The sequence below is a fragment of the Mustela nigripes genome, chromosome 9, assembly GCF_022355385.1.
Source record: "Mustela nigripes isolate SB6536 chromosome 9, MUSNIG.SB6536, whole genome shotgun sequence".
NCBI lineage: Eukaryota > Metazoa > Chordata > Mammalia > Carnivora > Mustelidae > Mustela > Mustela nigripes.
Window position 1 is genome coordinate 87364070 of NC_081565.1, and position 22447 is coordinate 87386516.

At 41.7% G+C, this 22447-nt stretch overlaps 2 protein-coding genes across 4 annotated transcripts in view; one reads left to right on the top strand and one right to left on the bottom strand.

Annotated features, from left to right (window-relative positions):
- ECM2 (extracellular matrix protein 2) overlaps positions 1-15075 on the bottom strand; it is a 33278-nt gene extending 18203 nt beyond the window's left edge. For both annotated transcript variants that reach the window (XM_059412028.1, XM_059412027.1), the window contains exons 1-3: positions 15057-15075; positions 14685-14734; positions 173-488 (exon numbers count right to left, since the gene is read on the bottom strand). In XM_059412028.1, the coding sequence (XP_059268011.1) occupies positions 173-488; positions 14685-14734; positions 15057-15066 (376 nt within the window). In that variant the 5' untranslated portion in view covers positions 15067-15075. The remainder of the gene's footprint in view (positions 1-172; positions 489-14684; positions 14735-15056) is intronic.
- Positions 1-22447, top strand: part of CENPP (centromere protein P) — a 227667-nt gene that overhangs the window by 171437 nt on the left and 33783 nt on the right. Inside the window, exon 6 of one of the 2 annotated variants that reach the window (XM_059412031.1) lies at positions 1453-1560. The exons of the other annotated variant lie outside the window; for it this stretch is intronic. Within the exon in view, the coding sequence (XP_059268014.1) occupies positions 1453-1560 (108 nt within the window). The remainder of the gene's footprint in view (positions 1-1452; positions 1561-22447) is intronic. 2 annotated transcript variants of the gene reach the window in all.

The following is a 22447-nucleotide window of genomic DNA, read 5'->3' on the forward strand; positions in this document are numbered from 1 at the left end:
ATAGAATATTGGATATTATAGTAACTTGAAAAAATATACTTAATACATATAAACTTGAAAATATAACTTTTAGTATGATATATTAATATATATGATAACTTGAAAAAATGTTTTTGGAAAATTCTCTTCCTGGAGGTTCTTTTTCTCTCCCCCTCTCTCACTGGTTTCTTACCTGGCAACACATTATAACTTGATTCTACTCCAAGAAAACTTGGAAAGGAGTCAGAGTCAGACTTCTCCTCTGTGCTGTAATCCAAGGTCAGCACAGGCACTGTTGCTGCTGGTGTGACCATGACCTGCTGGATCCCCAGCTGCCCACCAGACCTGTGGGCGGGCGAGGAGCTTTTCTTCAGTCTCCTGTAATACGCCTTCCTCCGCTGCTTCCTGGGGGTTTCTTCATTTCGTCCACAATCAGTTTGAAAAATGATAAGCAGAAGGAAACAAAGCAAACCTGCAAATTTCATACTTGCTTTTTCACCATCCAGTTTCTAAAATGAGAGGGAAACAGGATTTTGGATTTAGTGGTGCCTAATTTTTACCTTTGTGAAAATCAGTGTGTTATTGCTGCTATGCCTCAGCAGCATCGTGGGGAAATGACGCACATAATCTGTGGGCCACATGCTGTTGTGTTCCTATCAAGTCAGAATGTAGAATTCTTCTATCAGGATCAAAGAACTTTGAATATCTTTACCTCTGGAACAGGCACGAGCCAACTTTTTCTATGAAAAACTGGACACTAAATATTCTGTTCTAGGCTTTACAGCTCACACACTGTCATGGCTACTCCACTTGACCCCTATAGCATGAGGTAGACCATGTGCACAAACGGGTGTGCCGATACAGTTCACTGGACTCGGCCTCCGAGCCGTTGTTTGCTAAGCCCTCTTTAGACCACTGTGCTGTGTCCTGAGGTTACCCGGGGTCGCTCTACCTTTGTGCCAGGTCATCCTCTGACTTGGGCCGCCCACGGCCCTGTCCTCTGCTCTGCTATTTGGTTCTTCTATCCTCTGGCTTTATAACTGTCCTTGTTGGGAGGAGGGGGCAAAGCTGCACTGATAAAAATAACAGCAAACTCACATTGGTTGCAAAGACGTAGGAGTAACTCTTAACTAGCTCGCCCCAAGAGTGCAGGACCCTGCATGTTGTAAAAGTGAAAAAGGTATTGTAGGAATGAATACTCATATTCCTGGTGATAGACTACATGTGGTTGTGGCATTGTGGTCAGACGTGTTGGTCCAGGCGCTACAAAGTCAGGTAGCACAGAAAGTAAAGAAAAACCCTCCACCGGGTGATTAATTGTAGGACTTGGCTGAAGGATTTACCTAGCCACACACTTTGGCCAGTGGTTAGTTCTGTGAGGAAGGTCTGTGTGGCATTCATTGCCCCCTAAGCTGAGAACCTGTGTCTCCCCCTTCGCCCCTGCTGGGCATCTCTCCTCTGTTCTTCACCCAGGTTGCCTTGCTGTCAGTACCCAAGATGGAGCCAGGGTGTGTGGAGGAGAATCTGAAACCTCATGGAGGCCAAGGACCCAGGATCATGGGCAAAATGGCAGCTTGCTTGGTGAGGAGATTTACCCCACTCCTCCTACCTGCCTTGGTCACCTCTGTCAGTCAGAACAAAACTGATACATTTTAGAAAGCATCACCCTAGCAGGAATGGTAAAGGTTTAAGGTGATGCTATGTACAGAGATTAAAATTCCAAGCTACAAAAGGGGGGATTTTGAAAGGTCAAAGGGCCAAAAACATGGCCATAGACCCTGAACCTGGCAATCTTGCTGGGATCTTGAGAAATAGACAAGAGACCCTGTAAGCTTTGGGTTCAGCCTTTCTTTCTGCATCAAATAAAGTGCTCTACTGACTTCAGACACTGATATATTACAAGTCTGCTTCAAAATCTTTGGGCTGGTAGGAGCCCCAAAGGGCATCTGAGACGAGGCCCTCCTGGTGCCACAGTGCCTAGCGCCTCAGTGTGTAGGCACTGGAGGTGATCGGTGCCAGTCTAGCCAAATACTGTGACTTCTGTCAGCACAAACATACCATGGCTGTAGCAAGCACAGGGTTGCCACCATAGGTCTTTGCCTAAGTATAGATGTCACAGACCTGTGTTTTACATTCTTCCATATGTGCATCACCAGAGGTGAGCACTCTTTGTGGGGTTGCCATCCCTGTGTGGCTGACATTCCTTCCAGTTATACAGTTAGTGACCAGCGTGGCTCCGAGAAGCAGCGACACCTGGAGAAGCTGGAAGTTAGTTCATGGTCACTTCATAGAGAACCTGTCAGCCATCATAGCAGTTTTGTGACAAAACTCAAATCTGACTTCTGCTCCTAGCCAAAATGGAGTAACAGGAGACCCCACCTGATCTAACTTAAAATTAGGACAAAAACATGAAGCTGCATTTTTTAAACCTTAGGTGTGAAATAGCACAGGACATTGATTCCTTGGGCAGGGGTTTGGGCGTGGGTCCAAGGTGAGCCCTAAGACTGATCTCACACACAGCCTGAGGCAGTTCTTTTCCATGCTGCAACTCCGGGAGGGGATCCTGCCAGAGCCCTGGTTCCCTGAGTTGAAAATCCCTTGGGATTCCAGGGAGGTGAGAATTTGCAGAGCATAGAGAAGGAGAGCTGCCCTGGAGAAGCCTTCCAGAAACCTCAGGTCTTCGGCTGAGTCCTGATTATTAGCATGTCTGTGTGAGTGAACTTCTTGACACTGCAGGAAGAACTACTGGAAGAACTACTGTAAAGGACAAAAGGGAAAGTCCCTGAGTTTATAAAAGGCTGGCCAGAGTCCGGGTGCCTGCCAATCAGATGGGGAAACCTGCACTTCGCAGGGCATCATGCAGAGCGTTCAAAAGGGCCCTGACACAGCAAGGGAAACAGCCCTCCCTTTCCCAGACTAATGGCTGCTCTGGTCCTTTTTAACAAAACTGAACAGCAAGCATCTCTGAAGGAGCAAACCGTGTGCCATCGTGTGACCATGTTCCAGAGCACCTAGCAGGCGGTTGGGAGTCTGGTGAAAACATAGCAGGCACACAGAAGTGCAGAAGGAGTCCGTAAAGATTGTGTTCATATACTAACAGTGTACTTTGGGGTGTAGAATTAAAATGTATGAGAAGAGAAGCATAAAGGAGGAAGGAGAAAATGTGTGTACATACTGTTGTAAGGTTCTTTGCTATGAAGTGGAATAGCATCACTCGAAGACCAGATTTAGTCAGTTGAAGATACATGCCTGAAGCCCTCAGATAACCACTAAGCAAAAAAAGTTACAGCAAATAAGGCAATAAAAGAGATCGAATGGAATAATAAAAATAATCCAAAACATATGTATATAAATCTCATTAAGTGTAAATTGGTTAAATGCCACAGTGAAAAAGCAGAGATTGCCACGTTAGATTTTTTAAATTTATTTACTTATTTGACAGAGAGCACAAGCAGGGGGAGTGGCAGACAGGATGAGGGAGAAGCAGGCTTCCCAGTGAGCAGGGATCATGACCTGGGCTGAAGGCAGGTACTTAGCCAACTGAGCCACCCAGGCACCCCCAGATTAGATATTTTAAAAAGCACAACCCAACTATTTGCTGCCTGTGAGAAACTCATGGTAAATATAAAGATGCAAATGGATTAAAATTAAAAGGATGGGAAATTTTGTATCATGGTAACACTAAACGAAAGAAAAGCAGAGTGTCTATATTAACATAAGATGAAATAGATAAGATAGAGAAGCGTATCGCCAAGCATGAAGAGAGCCGCTGTGTAATGGTGCAGGGGTCTGCTCTTCACGAAGACAAAATAATCTCAAACTTTTACACACTGACTAATACAGCTTCCAAACAGCATAAAGGAACAAATGGAACTGCAAGAATAAACCTACAGTCATCATCTCCAATTTCTGCTCTCTCGTCTCAGGTACTGATTTTAGAAATAGATTGTAGCTTAAAACACTGAGATGGGATGCCTGAGTGGCTCAGTCGGTTCGGCAGCCGACTTGTGATTTCAACTGAGGTCATGATCTCAGGGTTGTGAGATCAAGCCCCATGTCATGCTCCATGCTGAGACAGAGTCTGCTTGAGATTCTCTCTCTCTCTCCATCTGCCTGTCCCTCCTGCTTGCACTCTCTCTGTCTCTCTCTAAAAAAGCCAAAAACAGGAATAATGAGATACCACTACACATCTCTTAGAATGGCCAAAATCAAAAACACTGACAACAAACACCAAATGCCAAGAAGGATATGGAGCAGCAGAGCTCACATTCATGGCTGGAGGGAATGCAGACTGGCTCACAGCCACTTTGGAAGATAGCATGGCAGTTTCTTAGAAACCAAACACACTGTTACCATGTAACCCAGTGATCATGCTCCTTAATATTTACCCAAGGGAGTTGAAAACACACAAAGTCCTGCACACTGATGTTTACAGCAAACTTGGAAGCAACCAAGATGTTCAGTAGGTGGATGGATAAGCAATGGTCTGTCCATGGAAGGGAATACTACTCAGCACTAAAAAGAAATGGGCTACTAGGCCATGAAAAGACATGGAAGAAATAAATGCTCATCACTAAATGAAAGAAGCCAGCCTGAAAAGGCTAATACTCTAATATTCCAACTCTCACATTCTGGAAAAGGCAACACTGTGGAGACAGTAAAAAGATCAGTTGCTGCCAGGGATTGGTCCTGGGTGGTGGAGGTGGGGTGGGTGTAGTGAGTAGATAGGGCTCAGGGGATTTTTAGGGCAGTGACAATACTGTGCTTAATCCTGTAATGATGGATCCCTATCATTTCACATGCCCAAATCCATAGAGTATATACCACCAAGAGTGAACCGTAGTGTGAATTACGGACTTGGTGATAGTGACGTGTCAATGTAGTTTTGTCAGTTGTAACTTACTGTGAACCTAAACCTGATAATTGTCATGTATAACTTACCACTAACACTGTGCTTAATTTTGAAATACAATGTTTTCCCCTTAAGTTTGGGAACAATGAAAGGATGTCTGGCCTCACCACTTCGAGTCAACATTTTATTGGATGTTCTAGTCAGTATGGTAATGTAAGACCAAGAAACAAAATGCATCCAGACTGGAATAGAAATTGATGTATATAAAATCCATATACAAAAATCAAGATTTCTATATACTAACAGCAATAAAAAAGTTGAGTTAAAAATGCGACACTGCTTATAAAGGCATAAAAATAGTGGAATATTTAAAGATACTTCTGACTAAAGAGGCACAAGATTATGTCCCTGAAAACTGTGAAGTATTGCTGAGGTGAATGGAAAAAGAACTATGTAGGGGATATGTACAGTGGGTATAGGTCAGATGACTCAGGTTTAAATTCTCAGTTTTGTAAAGTTAACCTATAGATTTGTCACAAAGCTGGTCAAAATTCCAGCAGGAGTTTGCATTTTCTACAAATGGAATCATGTCTATATCCTTTCACATAAGACTTCTTTATTCAACATAATTATTTTGAGATTTACCCACTGTTATTGCTATGTATCCAGACAGTGGTATTCCACTGTCTGGATATATCACAATCGGTTTATCCACTAACATGCTGCTAGACATTTGGACGGCTCCCGTTTTTTGTCTAGCACAAAGCAAGCTGCCGTGAACACACACACGTGTCTGTGTGCGGACATGCGTTTTCATTTCTCTTGGGCGACCAGCAACAGAATGGCTGGGTAAATGGTAGGTGGACACTGAGCTTCTGCAGAAACTGCCAGACCACTTTCCAGAAGTGTTTGTGTGGTTTTGCACTACCAACAACATTGTCCGAGAACTCTAGTCACTCCCACACTTGTCAGCACTTGCCATGGCCCATCTTTCTAATTTCAGCCACGCCAGTTGATGTGTACTGCTAGCTCATGGAGGTTTTCGTCTGCGTTTCCCTAATGACTCATGATTTTGAACTCATCTCACTGCTTATTTGCCATTTCTGTATCATCTTAGGTGATGTGTGTTCAAAACTTTGGGCTGCTAAAAACTGTGTTTTCTTTTCATGATTGAATTTAAGACCTCTTTATTCTTGATACAAGTCCTTTCTTGACTATATTACTTCTCAGACATTTTTCCCAGTATGTGGCATTTTTCTCTTGTTAACAGTGTCTTCTGAAGAGAAAAAGCTTTCAATTTTGATGAAGTCCAGTTGAAAGAAAAATTATTTCTATTGCTATACTTAAGTAGTCTTTGTTCATTCCAAGGTCACCAGAATTTTTTCCCTTTGTTTTCTTCTACAAGTTTTACATTTTCTGCTCTTATAGTTATCTACAATCGATTTTCTGTGTTGTACATGACTACACACTTATTCCAGTTCCGTGTGCTAAAAAGATCACCCTTCCTACATTAGATCGTTCTGGTACCACTGCTGAAAACCAGCTGCCCATGCGGGTTTGGTCTCCTTCTGAAGCCTCTATTCTGTCCCACTGATAACTCGTCCGTCTCAACACCAGCACCACACTGTCCTTACTCCCCCGCCTTTTTAGTAAGTGTTGACATCGGTAGTGCTAGTCCTCCAGACTTGTTTATCTCTCTTCCAAAGTTGCTTTGGCTATTCCAGGCTCTTTACATTTCCATAGAAATTTTAGAATCACCATTAAAAAAAAAAAAAAAAAAAAAAAAAAGCCTGCTGGAATTTTGACCAGCTTTGTGACAAATCTATAGATTAACTTCACAGAGCTGAGAATTTAAACCTGAGTCATCTGACCTATACCCACATATCTCCTACATAGTTCTTTTCTCATTCCTCAGCAATACTTCATAGTTTTCAGGGGCACAATCTTGTATGTCTTTTGTCAGAAGTATCAGTGGTTGCCTCAAGGCAGAGACGGGGTTTGGGAAGTCTGGCATGTGTAGATTATCAAAGGTCATGGGGGAGTTTTGGGGGATGATGGGTGTATTCATTTTTCTGAGTTATGGTTATGGTTTTACAGGCACACTAAATAAGAACTCGTTAATTTTCAACTGTCCTCACCACTATATTTGGGTTGGGTCACGGTAAGACGGTTGGGTCAGGTAAGAACCACACATCTAAGTCACATCATGAACAGAACTTCACTGGTGTGAAACTCTGAGCAGTGTTGTATGGTCTCACACCTTCCTCAGAGGTAGAGTCCTCTCATGGGGGACCTCAGGGAGCAGGCTCTGGGGTTGACAGCTTAGATCAGTGGTCAGGAAATTGGAGGCTGGAGGCCAAATGGAGTCACTTGCTGCTTATTTTGAAATACAGCCTTAAGCTAAAGGGCTTTTATGCTTTTAAATGGTTTTAAGATTTAAAAGAAGAATTCATGACAGATCATATGAACTTAAAACTTCAGTACTCATACATAACGTTTTCGTGGAGCAGCCACTCTCATTTGTCTGTGTACTACTTTTGGTGACTTTTCCCCTAAAAGGCGTGGTTGTGTGGTTTCAACAGATGTTAACATACGGCCTGCAAAAGCTAAATACTTTGCAGGCCAAGTTTGCCAGCCCACCACTGAAAGCCATGCTTCTCAGCCAGGGACAGTTTCCCCCCCCAGGGACTTAGTGGTGTCTGGACTTCTCACCAGTCACCATTGGGAGGGGTGCTCCCGACTCCCCATGTGTGTGGGGTCCTCCCGACTCCCCATGTGTGTGGGGTCCTGGGTGCTGCTGGATATCTTAAAGAGCGCAGGACCACCCACCGAGACAAGGGACTGGCAGGCCCACCATGTCAGAACTGTCTAGATAGAAAAGCCCTGGTTTGTTTGTTTGTTTATTTATTTATTTATTTATTTATTTTTAAAGATTTTATTTGAGGGCGCCTGGCTGGCTCAGTGGGTTAAGCTGCTGCCTTTGGCTTGGGTCATGATCTCGGGGTCCTGGGATCGAGTCCCACATCGGGTTCTCCGCTCAGCAGGGAGCCTGCTTCCCTCTCTCTCTCTGCCTGCCTCTCTGCCTCCTTGTGATCTCTGCCTGTCAAATAAATAAATTAATTAATTTTTAAAAAAGATTTTAATTGAGAGCGAGAGAGCGAATACAGACCAAGACAGAGAGCTGTGGGGAGGAGCAGAGGGAGAAGGAGAAGCAATTTCCACACTGAGTGCAGAGCCTATGTGGGCCTCGATCTCACAACCCTGAGATCATGACCTGAGCTGAAATCAAGGATCGGCTGCTCAACTGACTGAGCCACCCAGGCACTCCAAAAGAATCCCTGGTTTAGAGGAGCAGGTACAGAGGTTTTTAATAACAAAGTCACATACTGCTTATGGCAAAATCTAATGAATTATACCTAGGTGGGGTCTTTTAGTGATAACTTTTGAACAAACCATTTCTATACACTGGTCTCTTTCCCAAGGTTTTCTCTTAACTCTTAGATGCTGTTTTCTTTTGCTCTGTTTCCATGTCTCATATGCTCCTGTGGCCAGAACTGAGTGTTCCTTAATGGATGATCCTGCTTCCAGATTGTATTCTGTTGTGCTCAAATGAAGCTTTGTTTCTTAGCAACCTTGGTCATTTATAATGGTGCTTCACTGTGAACCGCTCAGACTTGGAGTGAGCCCTTCAAGTCTCCTCCTTCCCGATACTGGTAGACTTTATCTTTGATGCTCAGGAAGGTCCATCAGCAAGGTCTTCCTTAGGGTGGGCTCTAGTTCATTGTCCAGAAGAAAGCCCAGAAGAGATTTAAAGATACAGGTAGTGGGGGCACCTGGCTAAGTTCATTCAGAAAAATATACGACTCTTGATCTCAGGGTCATGAGTTCAAACCCCATGTTGGGGCAGAGATTACTTAAATAAATAAACTTAAAAATAAATTAAAAATAAAGGTAGAAGCCATGTTCATACATGCCTTCTCTCTCCAGAGTTTTCTAATCTTTTTTATCAGTGGTTCTTTTTTTTTTTTTTTTAAAGATTTTATTTATTTATTTGACAGACAGAGATCACAAGTAGGCAGAGAGGCAGGCAGAGAGAGAGAGAGAGGGGGAAGCAGGCTTCCTGCGGAGCAGAGAGCCCAATGCGGGGCTCGATCCCAGGACCCTGAGATCATGACCCGAGCCAAAGGCAGCAGCCCAAACCACTGAGCCACCCAGGCGCCCCTTTATCAGTGGTTCTTAAGGTGTTTAAATTTGTAAAAGTAGTATATATGTTTTAAAAACTCAAAATGATGTATAGGTTTATAAGGCAGAAAAGGTAAGTTGCCTTAACCATAACTCATAGTTTGGTGCACGGATAGGCACACTTTTTCTTCAAGGTTCAAAAGGTAAATATTTTAGGCTTTGAGGTCTAACAGTCTCTGTTGAAACTACTCACTTCGCTGTTACAGCCCAAAGTAGCTCCCAGTGGTAGTAAGTAAACAGATGCACATAACTATGTTCCAGTGGTACTTTGTTTGAAAAAACAGAATATGGCCTACAGGCCCTAGTTTTCCACCCTCTAGTTAAATTTCGTGACCCCTCTATACATATGTGAACATATATATTGAAACAAATAGAATTGTTCACTGTATCTTATACTACTACCTATTTTCCTTTCACTCGTTAACAAATTGTGGACATATATGTTAATATAAATTAATCCATCCCATTTGTCCACTCTGTTTTCATTCCATAAGTTATTTAATAATTTGGTGATGAATATTTAAATTCTTTGCTAGTTCTTCTCTAAGTACTCTTATGCATATATTTTTGTGGTCTTCATTTTAATTTTCAGGGTTTTTGTTTTGTTTTGTGTTGTTTTGTTTTTTGATAGAGATCACAAGTAGGCAGAGAGAGAGGGAGGGGAAGCAGGCTCCCCACTGAGCAGAGAGCCTGATGCGGGGCTCCATCCCAGGACCTTGAGGTCATGGACCTGAGCTGAAGGCAGAGGTCTTAACCCACTGAGCCTTCCAGGTGTCCCTTAATATAATAATAGAGTCTCCTTTGTTTTTGAACTATATTATCCCTTGGGTTTATTTTGGGATGTTGTTTAATATTTATAAGTCATTTGGTAATGTTTATTAATATATTTCAAGGCTACCTTATAGGTATATTCAAATCTAGAATTGTAATCTCTTTCTAGTGCTGTTATCATTAAGTACTTTTCTATCTCTAGTCATGCTTTTGTCTTAAGATCTACTTTGGTAATATGGATGCTTTCTTTTGGTATACATCTGCTTGATATAATTTTTGCATCATTTTACTGTCATCTTACTATAATCTTCTATTTTAATATACTTTACATTAGCATATGGAGGTTTTTTAATGCAATCTGACAATCTTTATCTTTTAACCGAAACATTTAGTCTATTTATATTTAATGTAATACTTGACATGTTTAGGTTTAAATCTATTTTCTGACAATTTGCTTTCTATTTGTCCTGCCTGTTCTGTGGTTTGTTTTTCCTTTATTTTAAATTCTTACTTGTTTTTTAAAATTGATTAGTGAGTTTTCATTGTTCTGTTACTAATTTACACTTTTTACTATTATAATTTACACTATTTATTACTTATTACATCTCAACTTATCAAGTCTTAATATAAATTAGTACCTTCCCCTCTTCCTGGACAATGCAAGGGACAGCTTCACCTCCAGTCGCCTGATCCCAGCACAAGTGCTTTGTCCATCATATTAATTCTTTGTATATGTTAAGTTTTTAGAAGACAATGATGTTGATTTTCATTTAGGTCAGGCTCTCTCAACCTTAGCACTATTAACATTTGCATTAAATAGTTCTTTTTTTGTGGAGGGCTGGTCTTTGTCTATTTAGTAGGATCCCTGGCCTCTACTCCTTAGACGGAACCAGCACCTTCCCTTTGATAATGACAAGCAAAAATGCCTTCACACATTACCAGATGGGGGATGAAGAGAATCATCCTGCCCCAGCTGAAAACCAGTGCTTTCAAATCACCTAATCATTTATCCTTTCATGTCTGCTCATTCTGCCACAGTGTCAGTCTCCTGTCAGGGTTATGTTCTTTCTGATTGAAGAATACTTTTTAGTATTTGCTTTAATGCAGGACTACTGGTGGCCAGTTCTTTTTTCGTATGCATCTGAAAAGATTTATGTATTGTGTCTTTCTGAAAGAATGTATTTGCTAGACATGGAATTGTAGATTGACAAGTTTTTTGTTTCATCATTTTGAAGATTTCATTCTAATATCTTCTTGTTTCCTTAGTTTTGATTGAATAGGCACCTGCCAACCTGATTATTTCTCCTTTAAAAGTAACTTTTTTTCTGGCTGCTTTGGAGATAGTTTCTTTGTCTTTGGTTTCCAGATGTTTTCCTCTATTATACAGAGGTAGGATTTTCTTGTTTTTATCCTCTTTGGGACTTAAACATTTCTTCAATCTATGGCCTCATTAAATTTGGAGATTTGTCAGCTCTTATTATATTTCCACCTAAGCAGAGTTGTGCAGCGGAAGCATGCTGGGCCCATATTTCCACCTAATACTTTCCCACTTCTGTCCTGTTTCTGTCCAAAGCCACACCTGCAGGGGTGATGGCCTTTTTACTGTGTCTGCACTCTCTCGTCATCTTCACTCCTGTCACTCCATGAATTATGCTGGTCATTTTTTCAACCTCTATCCCAGTTCATTATCTCTTCAACAACAAATCTGTCCATTGACTTTCTTGATTCTGTTATTGTGGGTTTTAGCTTTTGAGTTTTCAGTGAGTTTCTCTCATTGTTTCTAATTCTCTACTGAAAGTTTCAGTCTTGTACTTTTTGAACACTTAATCCCATTTCTCTTTAACTCTATATCTGAAGACTGCCATTTTCTGGACCCTATTTCTATTTTCTGTTATTTCCCTGGGGTGGTAGCCATGTTGTTCTGTTTCTTCAAATGCTTCATGGCTTTTGATTGAGCACCAGATGTTGTATAATGAAAATTAGGAAAATACTTTGAAGCCTTGGGTGATATATTCTTTATCCCAGAAGGATTTACATCTGCTTCAGTCATGAGGTTAGGCACTACCAGTTATAGACAGTGATCTGAAGCTGAGCCTCACTGTCCCTAATTACTAATTACACTGAGCCCCAAACCAGATCCTGAGGACTTTGCCACATCACCTTCCCTTCATGCTGCTGCTGGCATGGCCCTGTTCCTAGATGGTTTTTTGTTTTGTTTTGTTTGTTTTTAAAAGATTTCATTTATTTATTTGACAGAGAGAGAGCCTGCAGGGGAGGGGGGTGGAGAAGAGTAGAAGGAGAGAGAGAATCTCAAACAGACTCCCAGCTGAGCGCAGAGCCTGACGTGGGGCTCGATCCACAGCCCTGAGATCAGGACCTAAGCTGAAATCAAGAGTTGGATGCTCAACCCACTGAGCTATCCAGACATCCCAGTGCCTAGAGTTTTATTTCTCTCTTGCCTCCTGAGGCTGTTTTAAAACTACAAAGAAATTCTCCACTGCCTTTTCTGGACACTCCTTCCAGATGCCTTCAGAAAAAAGCTGTTCAAACCTATTTGGTTTCAGTTCTATCTCAAATATTAGTCTTGCTCTTTTCCTCTAATCTATTCTCAGCATCTGCTCTCTGGAGTGCTTTGTTTGCATTATCAGAACCAGGAGTTCCCTCGGATTACTTTTATTTCCTACTGAAATATATCCTCTCTCTCCAAAGGAATGTTTTGGGTTTTAAAATTTTTGAAATCTTACATCAGAAAATATAACTTTTGGAAATAGAATAATGATTTCAAAATTGTTTAGAATTTTGTTTAGTTGGAGATAGAATAACGATCTCAAAATTGTTTTCCTCCAAAACCTTAGCTGTTGTCCATTTACTGATGTTACTGATGAGAAGTCTTAAATGTGATTCTCATCTCTTTGTAAGAAGTCTTTTTTCCCTCTTTGTGTGGAAGCTGTTTTCGTATTTTCAACTCCTCTCTAATAGTCAGAAGTTTTACTATAAAGCACAGGCTTGTTTTCATTTTGTTTGGTTTTCATTTTTTTTTTATTTATCCTTGGGATCTTTTAACCTAACGAGGACTTGATTTTCCACACGAGTGCTCCCTCACTTAATGTCTTTTTCAGTCGCCTCCTGGTCTCGGAGGTGCTCGTCCCAGGATCTAGATGGCCAGGAACCCCTCCCCTCCTTATCTCCTAGTGCAGCTGTGCATTCCCCTTGTTTTAAGAGGTCTTCGGTTCCTTCCAGGGTGTGGTGAGAGGAGAGGGCGGGCCTTCAGCTTGGTGTGTTCTCTTGAATGTCACTAGATCTTTTTAACTTTGCCGCCAGCGTCCCCCTCCCTGGGTGGTTACACTTGGACCAAGCTCTGACGCATCACCTGCTCACTTCAGCCTCTGAGGCATTGTCCACGCCTGCGAACCCCTTAGGGCAAGCTTTTGTTCAGTATAGATGCCCATTAATTACTGTCTCTTCAAAACCCCTGCTGGGGGTCATTGAGATGAAACTACAAATTTATGTCATCTACTTCAGTTTTAGTAGAACTAACAGGCAAAGGGTGTGAGAGGAGCAAATCCCTCAGCCGACAGGCAGTTGACATTATAAAAGTCGATTCAGAGAGCCAGCAGATGGGTTGGCAAGGAGCCGCAATGGCAGCAGGGGAAGCAGTGTGAGAAGCTGGGCTGCCAGCCGGAGGGGAGCAGCATGTGCCAAGTGGCGGGGACGTGGGCTCTGATGGAGAGCGTCGCAGCTGCACTTGGCGTGCAGCGAGTTCACGGAAATTGTCTTGCGTTGACGGCCATCTTTGCAGACTCCCCATCCTGAAATGGGTGAGAGTTATGAGGAGCCCAGCCCTGGATGGGGGCCTGGCCCTGGATGAGGTCTCAGAAGGCCATGGTCCCAGGGCCTTGTCTGGGCTCGCCCTCCCCCAGTGACACCCTGGAGGGTGTCAGCCTAAGTCCCTTAGGCTTTCCCTATACCCCCCCCCCCCCGCACCCCACCCCACCCCCGCCAAAATTGGCTTGCCTTTACTTAAGCAGAAACCTAAATATACATGTCAAAAATAAAATTACAGAGCTATCTTAATTTTAACAAAGTCAGAATCTAAATGTCTAAATAATTTTTAACGAAATGGCCTCTCAATACTAACTTTATAATTTGATGCCTAGGCCTTTGCTATTTTCAGTGATATATAGAACTTTGCATTACATTTAATATTTACTTTAATAAACAACTCTGCAATTGAGTAAATGTGTTTCTAGAGGTAAAATTTATGGTACTCTAATCCCAGTAGATATTATTTTGATCAAGTAAATTTTTCTTTCTAGCACTTCCTGTTTTGTCCCAACATTAAATACCATCTGTAAGTCTGGTTAACTTACTGTTTTTCTCCCTTTAAAGTTTTTCATCAACTGTCTTAAGTAAGTTTTTAAAACATTAAATTGAGAATTTTAAACTTCTGCACAAAGCCATGAAACGTCTATTGTCCCTTTTAACTTAACAGGATTAAAAATGAAAAACAATTTTAATTAATACTTCATGTTCTTAAAACCTAATTTTAAAAATAGAGAATGTAATTTTCAAACCAACTTATACTTCTATTGAGCATGTAATTCTATTTAAACATATTAAGAATATATTTAATCCTAATTCCGTAAAAGTTCAAAATACTTGGGAAGTATTCATCCTGAAAAAAAACAAGTAAACAGTATAATGCACAATTTACATTTTTAAAATCTATTAGTAAGAGGTAATTTCCTCAAGTGTTAAACACATTTGCAACATAAAACACCCAAATATTAAAACCATTCCACATGCTTTAGTAGAAACTTAAAATTTAAAACTTTTTTACCTGAAATTCTAAACTAAGTAGGTTTTGCTTGGTGTCATTTAAGTCTCCAGCTGAAAATGAAACAAAACCAGAGCTTTCTTTAAAACAAAGAGGATTGTTGAGAAATGTTAACTGACTTCTTAGTAAAATCTGAAATAACTGCTTCCCTTGGGGATAAATGCCTTTCAGATCTTTGTGCAGAACAGCCAAGAAAGTAACCAGGGAAGATGGTTACCAAGGGAAATATTTTTTCTAAATCACAGGAGAAGCAGAAAGCAAAGGCAGGCGAAGGCATTAGGAAGGCGGGAGCTGGAAGCTCAGAAGAAGAGGCTGATTAAGAAATGTGTCGTTTCCATAGACTGTTTGCATTAAAAAAGATCTTAAAGTTCACACCACTCGACATGGTCACCCTTGAGCTCTACCAGATTCCAGAGACGCCCTTGTTGCCATGTTGAGGACTGTGCATTCCTGGGATGCCTTTCGTGGGGTTAACTGGCTTATTTCCCCCCCTGCTCCCCGCAGTCTGTGGCAGTGTTAACAAAGCAAAGAGCTGTTACATGTTAATTTCACTGAAATTATGTAACTTCGAACCTTGAAGCAATAACAAGAAAATGTGTGTAGAAACTTAGAGCCTCCTGATGATGATTACTCTGGCGAATTTTTTGTCTACTTTGGCCTCAGTTTTTTGTTATTTTTGTTTTGTTTTGTTTTGATCTACAAATGAGCAATTCAGAGAGCAGAGTTACCTCTGCTTATGGGGACCTTGCATGAGTTACTGTTGTTTCTGATTAAAGTTTATTCTTCTGTACAACTTGGATGACAATACTTTCCTTTCAAATTTTTGTGCAAATGAATAACGTATGTAAAATGCCTGTCATAGAGTAGGTAATTATATAATGACTATTTTAAAAATTCTTATTATTCTACTTCAGGTGTCCAAATTTTCTGACAGGAGACACATTTTTGTTGTTCCAGAATCTTAACATGACCTGGTAGACCAAATCAAGATGATCGACTAAGCACATGGGCCACCCAAAGTCCTAAAATGACAGAAACTATATTTGTTGGGGGTTATTGTTTTGGTTTTTTGGTAACACTTTACTGAAAAATAATTAGTACTATTAGAAGAAAGAAATTTTGAGAAATTCTTTAATGATTAAAGGCATGTAGACTCTGACAGACAACACCGCAGTCCAAAAACATGTGGGAGAGGTTAGCTTGTGGGTGTTCCAGGTTTAGAAATTATAAATGCTGGTAACAGTGAGGTTTGTTAGAGACTGCACTTAGGAGTAGCAGGTCAGGGGGGTGCCTGGGTGGCTCAGTTGATTAAGCATCTGCCTTCCTCTCGGGTCATGATCGTAGGGTCCTGGGATCGAGTCCCACGTTGGACTCCATACTCGAGGGGTGTGTGCTTCTTCCTCTCTCTCTGCCCCTCACCCATTCGTTCTCTCTCTCTCAAATAAATAAAATCTTAAGAAAAAAGAAAAAGACTAGCAGGTCAGATGACCCCAGCCTTCCTGGGGTCTCCAGCATTTGTTCTAAGTACAGGCATCTGCCCCTGAATTGAACTTGGATTCTCATCCAGTTGGTCTGGGTGGCTGGTGGAACAAGGAACTTCCCCACATGTTCAGAATCCAAACTCACTACTAATACAACCAGGTATAAGAATAAGGTTGACCATCCCCACCACATATTCAAAGCCTTTGGTCAGTATTTTAATCCTATACTCTATAGTACTAAGCAGATAGCTCAGGATTACCAAACATTTGGGACAACTCTGACATTAGAGATAGGACCCTTACCTCCCCCTCCAAAAATACTTAGACTGTAAGGAAAGAAAAGGGCTTTGGAGATTAAACAACAGTGTGTTACCACTACACACTTAGTAGAATGGCAAAAATCCAAAACACGGACATCACCACCACATGCAAGCAAGGGATTTTTATTCTTCTGCAGAAACTATTTTAACCAGGACCTCTCATTCTTTGCTGGTGGGAATGTAAAATGGTGCAGCCACTTTGGAAGACAGGGTGATGGTTTCTTCAAAAACTAAGCATACTCTTACCATGTGATCCAGCGGCCGTGCTCCTTGATATTTGCCCAAATAAGTTGAAAACTTAAGTCCACACGGATTCCTGCACACGAATATTTACAGCAGCTTTATTCACACCTGCCAAAACTTGGAAGCAACCGAGATGCTGTTCAAGCAGGTGATGGGTAAATAAACTGCAGCCCACCCACAGAAGGGATACTACTCAATCCTTCAAGGAAATACGCTATCAAGCCATGAAAAGACATAGAGGAAAGGAAACTTAAACGCACATTACTAGTGAAAGAAGTCACTTTGAAAAGGTGCACGCTTTATGATTCTGACTATATTACATTCTGGTGAAGGCACAGCTGTGGAGAAGAGTGAAAGGTCAGTGGTTGCCAGAGATCAGAGCGGAGGAGGGGTGAATCGGCAGAGCACAGAGGATGGTTAAGGCAGGGCAACTACCCTGCGTGATACCCTAATAGTGGATCCGTGTCAGTGCACATTTGTCCTAAACCATAGGATATATACTACCAAGTATAAACTCTAATGTAACCGAAGGGTTTGGGTGATTATTATGTGTCAGTATAGTTTATCCATAGTAACAAACACACCACTCCAATGCCAGATGTTGGTAAAAGCAGAGCTTATGCCTGAAGGGTGGCTGGGGTTATATACGGAAAACCTCTGTGCTTCCCTCTCTATTTTGCTGTGAATCTGGAATTTCTCTTTTAAAAAGTGGCCTCGTTTGAAATAAATACACTGTTTGGGGAAGGAAAAAATGTTGATGAGTGTAGTGTTGGACACAGTGTGTTTGGGACAAACAAAATCCTTTAATTCTTTGAGCACAGCTTAACAATAGCTGTTTGCTGTGCCAGCATTTGACTTCTAGGGATCCAGGGTAGACATCTGTGCACATCTGTGCCTAGAGGAAGGCACTCGGCAGCACTGTTACATCAAAGAGCAGGAACCGGGCTGCCATAAAACTCTGTAGAAAGACAGTTGTAGTTATTATTCGGGCTTGCAAATTGTCCCCAATATCCCAAGAGGAAAAAAAGGAAGTCAGAACAGTACGTGTGCTATGTTAACTTACCTTCTTCTAATGTGCAAGGCGTAGCACCTTCTTGAGTACAAACAGGAAGGAATTAATAAGGAATAAATATCAGACTCTTAATAATGTTTATTTCTGGGTGATGGAATTATGCAGGGACTTTACTGTTTAATCTGTGTTTTGATAACATTTGAGCTTATAACCAGGTCAGAAAAGAATAACTTTCTAAAAGAATGTAAGCAATCAGAAAAAGAGGTGACTTAAAGCAGCATTATAGAGAGAAGCAGCTTTCCCGTGACGCCGAAACTAACTGTGCTACAGAGACCAGGACTCTGGCTTCTGAGGTTCCTGCTCTAACATTTTGTGGCTTAATGGACTGTTACATGAATCCTTCTGCAGAAACTATTTTAACAACATAGTACATGGAAAATGCTGGTGTTGGAGTCCCCACCCCTTTGTTATTGCAGCCATAACTGTGTCCTGAGACTTGGCTCTGACAGTGGCTTTGCAGTGTGGTGTGGGTCCGGCGCAGGATGTGAGCGGGTCCCTGTGCGCCCAGGCACAGGGGCAGCCAGCACGGGTTCAGCCTCCAGAACACATGTCAAAGTGACGACTCCTTTTCAGTATTTTTACTCCTGTGCTGTAGAGTACCAATGAGTTAGTTTTTCTTGGAAGGGTGTGGTTGTTTTCCATATGACAACTTGGTAGCTAGCATCTCAATAAAGCTAAATTTTGGAAATTTTACAGAGGTCCCTTTCAGAAATGGGTCTTATGTCCTGGGGTCTCTTGTCTGCCTTTTTGTGCCACAGATGTCTCCAACTAATTCATACCAAAGTGTGACAGGCTTCATTTGCTGTTCCTGACATACCCTCTCTAAGGAATATTCACATGTGAGTGGAGTGCTAGTGAGTGAATGTGCCCGTGATACAGACCGTCGCCCCACTTGTGAGTTGTGGTGCGTGTCTCTGAAATGATTCTATGATATGTACTACTGCCATAAATCAACAGGATGCCCAGTTCACTGCCCCTTTATTGTTTAAATTATTTTTATATTCTGGAATCAGTAATACAAATGCATACAAATAGCATAAATTTTAAAAGTACACACTTAAGAATCAGTTTTCTGTATTAAATACTGGCAGTTTGGGTTCTACCAACCTTGCCACCAAAGACTGAAAAAGCCTGATAATTATAAAAATTTTAAATCACCAGTGTGGTTTAAAAAAAAAAATTTTTGTAGGGCGCCTGGGTGGCTCAGCTAAGCATCTGCCTTTGGCTCCGATCATGATCCCAGGGTCCTAGGATCAAGCCCCACATCAGGCTCCCTGCTGTGCCGGGAGTCTGCTTCTCCCCCTCCCTCTCCTGCTGCTTGTGTTCCCTCTCTCCCTGTCTCTTTCTGTCAAATAAAATAAAATCTTAAAAAAAATAAAAAATTGGAGCCCCTGGGTAGCTTCTTGCCCTGGGGGAGTCTGCTAGAGATGTCAAGGAGCAAAACTGTCAACAAAATAGAAAACAGTTACATAGCAAGACAACATCCACAGTGCCACAGCTGTGTTTGGGGGAGGTTAAATTTTTAAAAAAGATTTTATATATTTGTCAGAGAGAGAGAGTGAAAGAGAGCACAAGCAGGGGGAGAAGCAGGCTCTCCACTAAACAGAGAGCCTGATGGAGGACTTGATCCCAGGACTGTGGGATCATGACCTGAGCTGAAGGCAGATACTTGATGGACTGAGCCACCCAGGCATCCTAGGGGTGGGTGGGTGGGTTGGTTGGTTATTTATTTATTTAAGATTTTATTTAATCAGTTGAGAAAGAGAGTGAGAGAGACCGTGAGAGGGGAGAGGTCAGAGGGAGAAGTAGACTCCCCGCTCAGCAGGGAGTCCAATGCAGGACCCTGTCCTGGGACTCCAGGATCACGACCCAAGCCAAAGACAGTTGCTCAACCAACTGAGCCATGCAAGCGCCCCTTTGGGTTTTTTTAAAAACAGACCTAATAAAATCAGCAGCAAGGTTGATGAAGGAACAAAGAAGGAGAGCGCAGGTCACCAGTGTGAGGACTTACAAACAGCGACCCTGTAGATTCTGAGAGCAGGGAAAAGAACAGTAAGAGTATATTGTCAACAACTTTATGCCAGCAAAGTTAGATGATAAGATAATTCCTAGAAAATATTATTTTTTTTTATAATTTTGATTTTGCTTATGAAAGACCCGCGGATCCCCTTACCCAAGAATCCAACACTGCCACTGGATGCAATCAGCAAGAGGTTCTTTATTGTTACGCAGGCGCCTGCGGGTGGTCAGCAGCTCCTGCTAGCTGAGCACACCCGGCTGGGGTGGTGCCGGGTTTTTATAGACAGGTACAAACAAGTTTTGGGTGGAGCGCAACTGATTGGTTGACAGTTAGAACTTTTGAAAAAGGCATACGTGGAGTTTGCTGATTGGCTCTAAGGACCCACACGCGGGAAGAGAGAGGCGGGAAGGGGGAACAAGCTGATTGGTTCTGAGGGCCCGCGCGCAGGAGGAGAGAGGCGGGAAAGGGGAACAAGAAGGGGGAAGGTAGGAATGCCATCATGGCGTCTCTATTATTTCTATAAGCCAAGCGGTTACAGAAGGGCAAAAGAGCGATTAATAAGCAATTAATAACCTAATTAATAACCTGGTCTATACCTAAAAGCCAGCGGTTTACAGAAAAGCAAACAAGCGGTTAGTTATCCTATCTATCTTCTAGGGGAGGAGTCTTTCACTTATTTAACACAGAGAGAGAGATCACAAGTAGGCAGAAGGCAGGCAGAGAGAGAGAGGGAAGCAGGCTCCCCGCTGAGCAGAGAGCCCGATGCGGGGCTCAATCCCAGGACCCTGGCATCATGACCTGAGCCGAAGGCAGAGGCTTAAACCACTGAGCCAGCCAGGTGCCCCATTTCCTGGAAAATACTATTTAATGAACTGTCAGAAACAGACAAAGAAAATCTGAATTGTCTATAAGTATTGAGGGAGTCAAATTTGTAATTTCACACCTCCCGACAAAGAATACCAGAGACCTATGTTATTTGTTAACAAATTTTATCAATGTTTTAAGGCTAGCATAACCATACGGTAGGGAGACAAAGATAGTACAAGAAAGGAAAATTATCAATCAGTCTCACTAATGAACATGGATTCACCAAACTAAAATATTAACAAACCAAATCTGGGAATATATACATAGGTTAATACCCCATGACTACGTTGGGCTTATTCAAGAAATGCAGGTTGATTTGAGGATAAGACACAAACAAAGAAACAAAAAAACCAGAAAAATAAACATCATGCGATCGTGTTAATGTTTAAAGAAGAAAGAAAGAACGCTTTTGCATACTAGAAATGAAAGGAATTCCTTAGTCTGACATTATCTACAAAACAACGTACTTCCACCCCTAGCTACATATCTGGGAAGATGAAGTAAATATCCACATGAGAACTTATCCATGAATTTCTAATTTCATTGCTACACTGTTTGTAACAGCCAACATGTGGCAGCAACCCAAGTGTCCCATCGGCTGATGGGACACAGTGGAATATCATTCAGCCGTAAAAAGGAATAAAGCTCTGATTCTCACTACCACGTGGGTAAGCCTCAAAAACATGATGCTTAGCGCAAGAAGCCAGTCAGAGAAGACATACCTCATATGACTCCATTTACAAGAAATGTCCAGAACACGCAAATCCACAGGGGGAGGGAGTGGGTGAGCAGTCTGGGGTGGCAGGATAGGGGAGAGAGATTCTTTATGGGGTGACCACATGTGTGAGAAATAGGCCATGGGGATGGCTCCCCACTATGAATATACTGAAAACCACTGAATTATGTATTTTAAAAGGGTGACTTTTATGGTATGTAAATTATATCTCAGTAAAGTTGTTATTTAAAAAATACTCAGTGGTGAAATACTGAAATTTTCCCCTTTCTGGAACAAGACAAGGAGCTCTTGATGGTCCCAGCCAGTGGAAGAAAGCAAGAAAAGAAGGGAAAAAATACAGCAAACTAAGTAATGGAAGGAAAAAATTCTTATTAGTCCCAGATGATATGGTATATATGTCAAAAATCAAAAATAACTTAGAAAAACCATTAAATCATATAATGTGTTTTCCAGATACACAATATATAAAAATCAGTTGTTTCTTCTACAGTTAAAGAATGGAAGGTAAGATGTGCTTTAAATATCAAATATATTAAAAATATAACAAGTATTTTGGAATGAATCTAAGCAATGATGAGCAAGCTCTCTTCAGAGAAAATGTTGAAGGAAATTAAAGCAGCAGTACAGAGAGGGCCGGTTCCAGCCTTGGGGAATGGAACATTCCGGATTGCAAGATACCATTTCTACTTAAACTGATCAGAGTTGATGCAGTTTCAACCAGAATCCTCATAGTTTATCCCCCCTCCCTTTTTAAAAAAATATTTTACTTATTTGTCGGAGACACCGGGAGAGAAGGGAACACAGCAGGGGGAGTGGGAGAGGGAGAACCTGGCTTCCCACTGAGCAGGAAGCCCAATGCAGGGCTCGGTCCTATGATCCTGGGATCATGACCTGAGCCAAAGGCAGACGCCCAACGACTGAGCCACCTGTGCCCCTCCCCTTTATTTTGGATGGAACTTGACAAATTATAAAATGTATATGGAAATACAAGGACAGAAGAATAGCCAAGCCAATTTTTTTTTTTTTT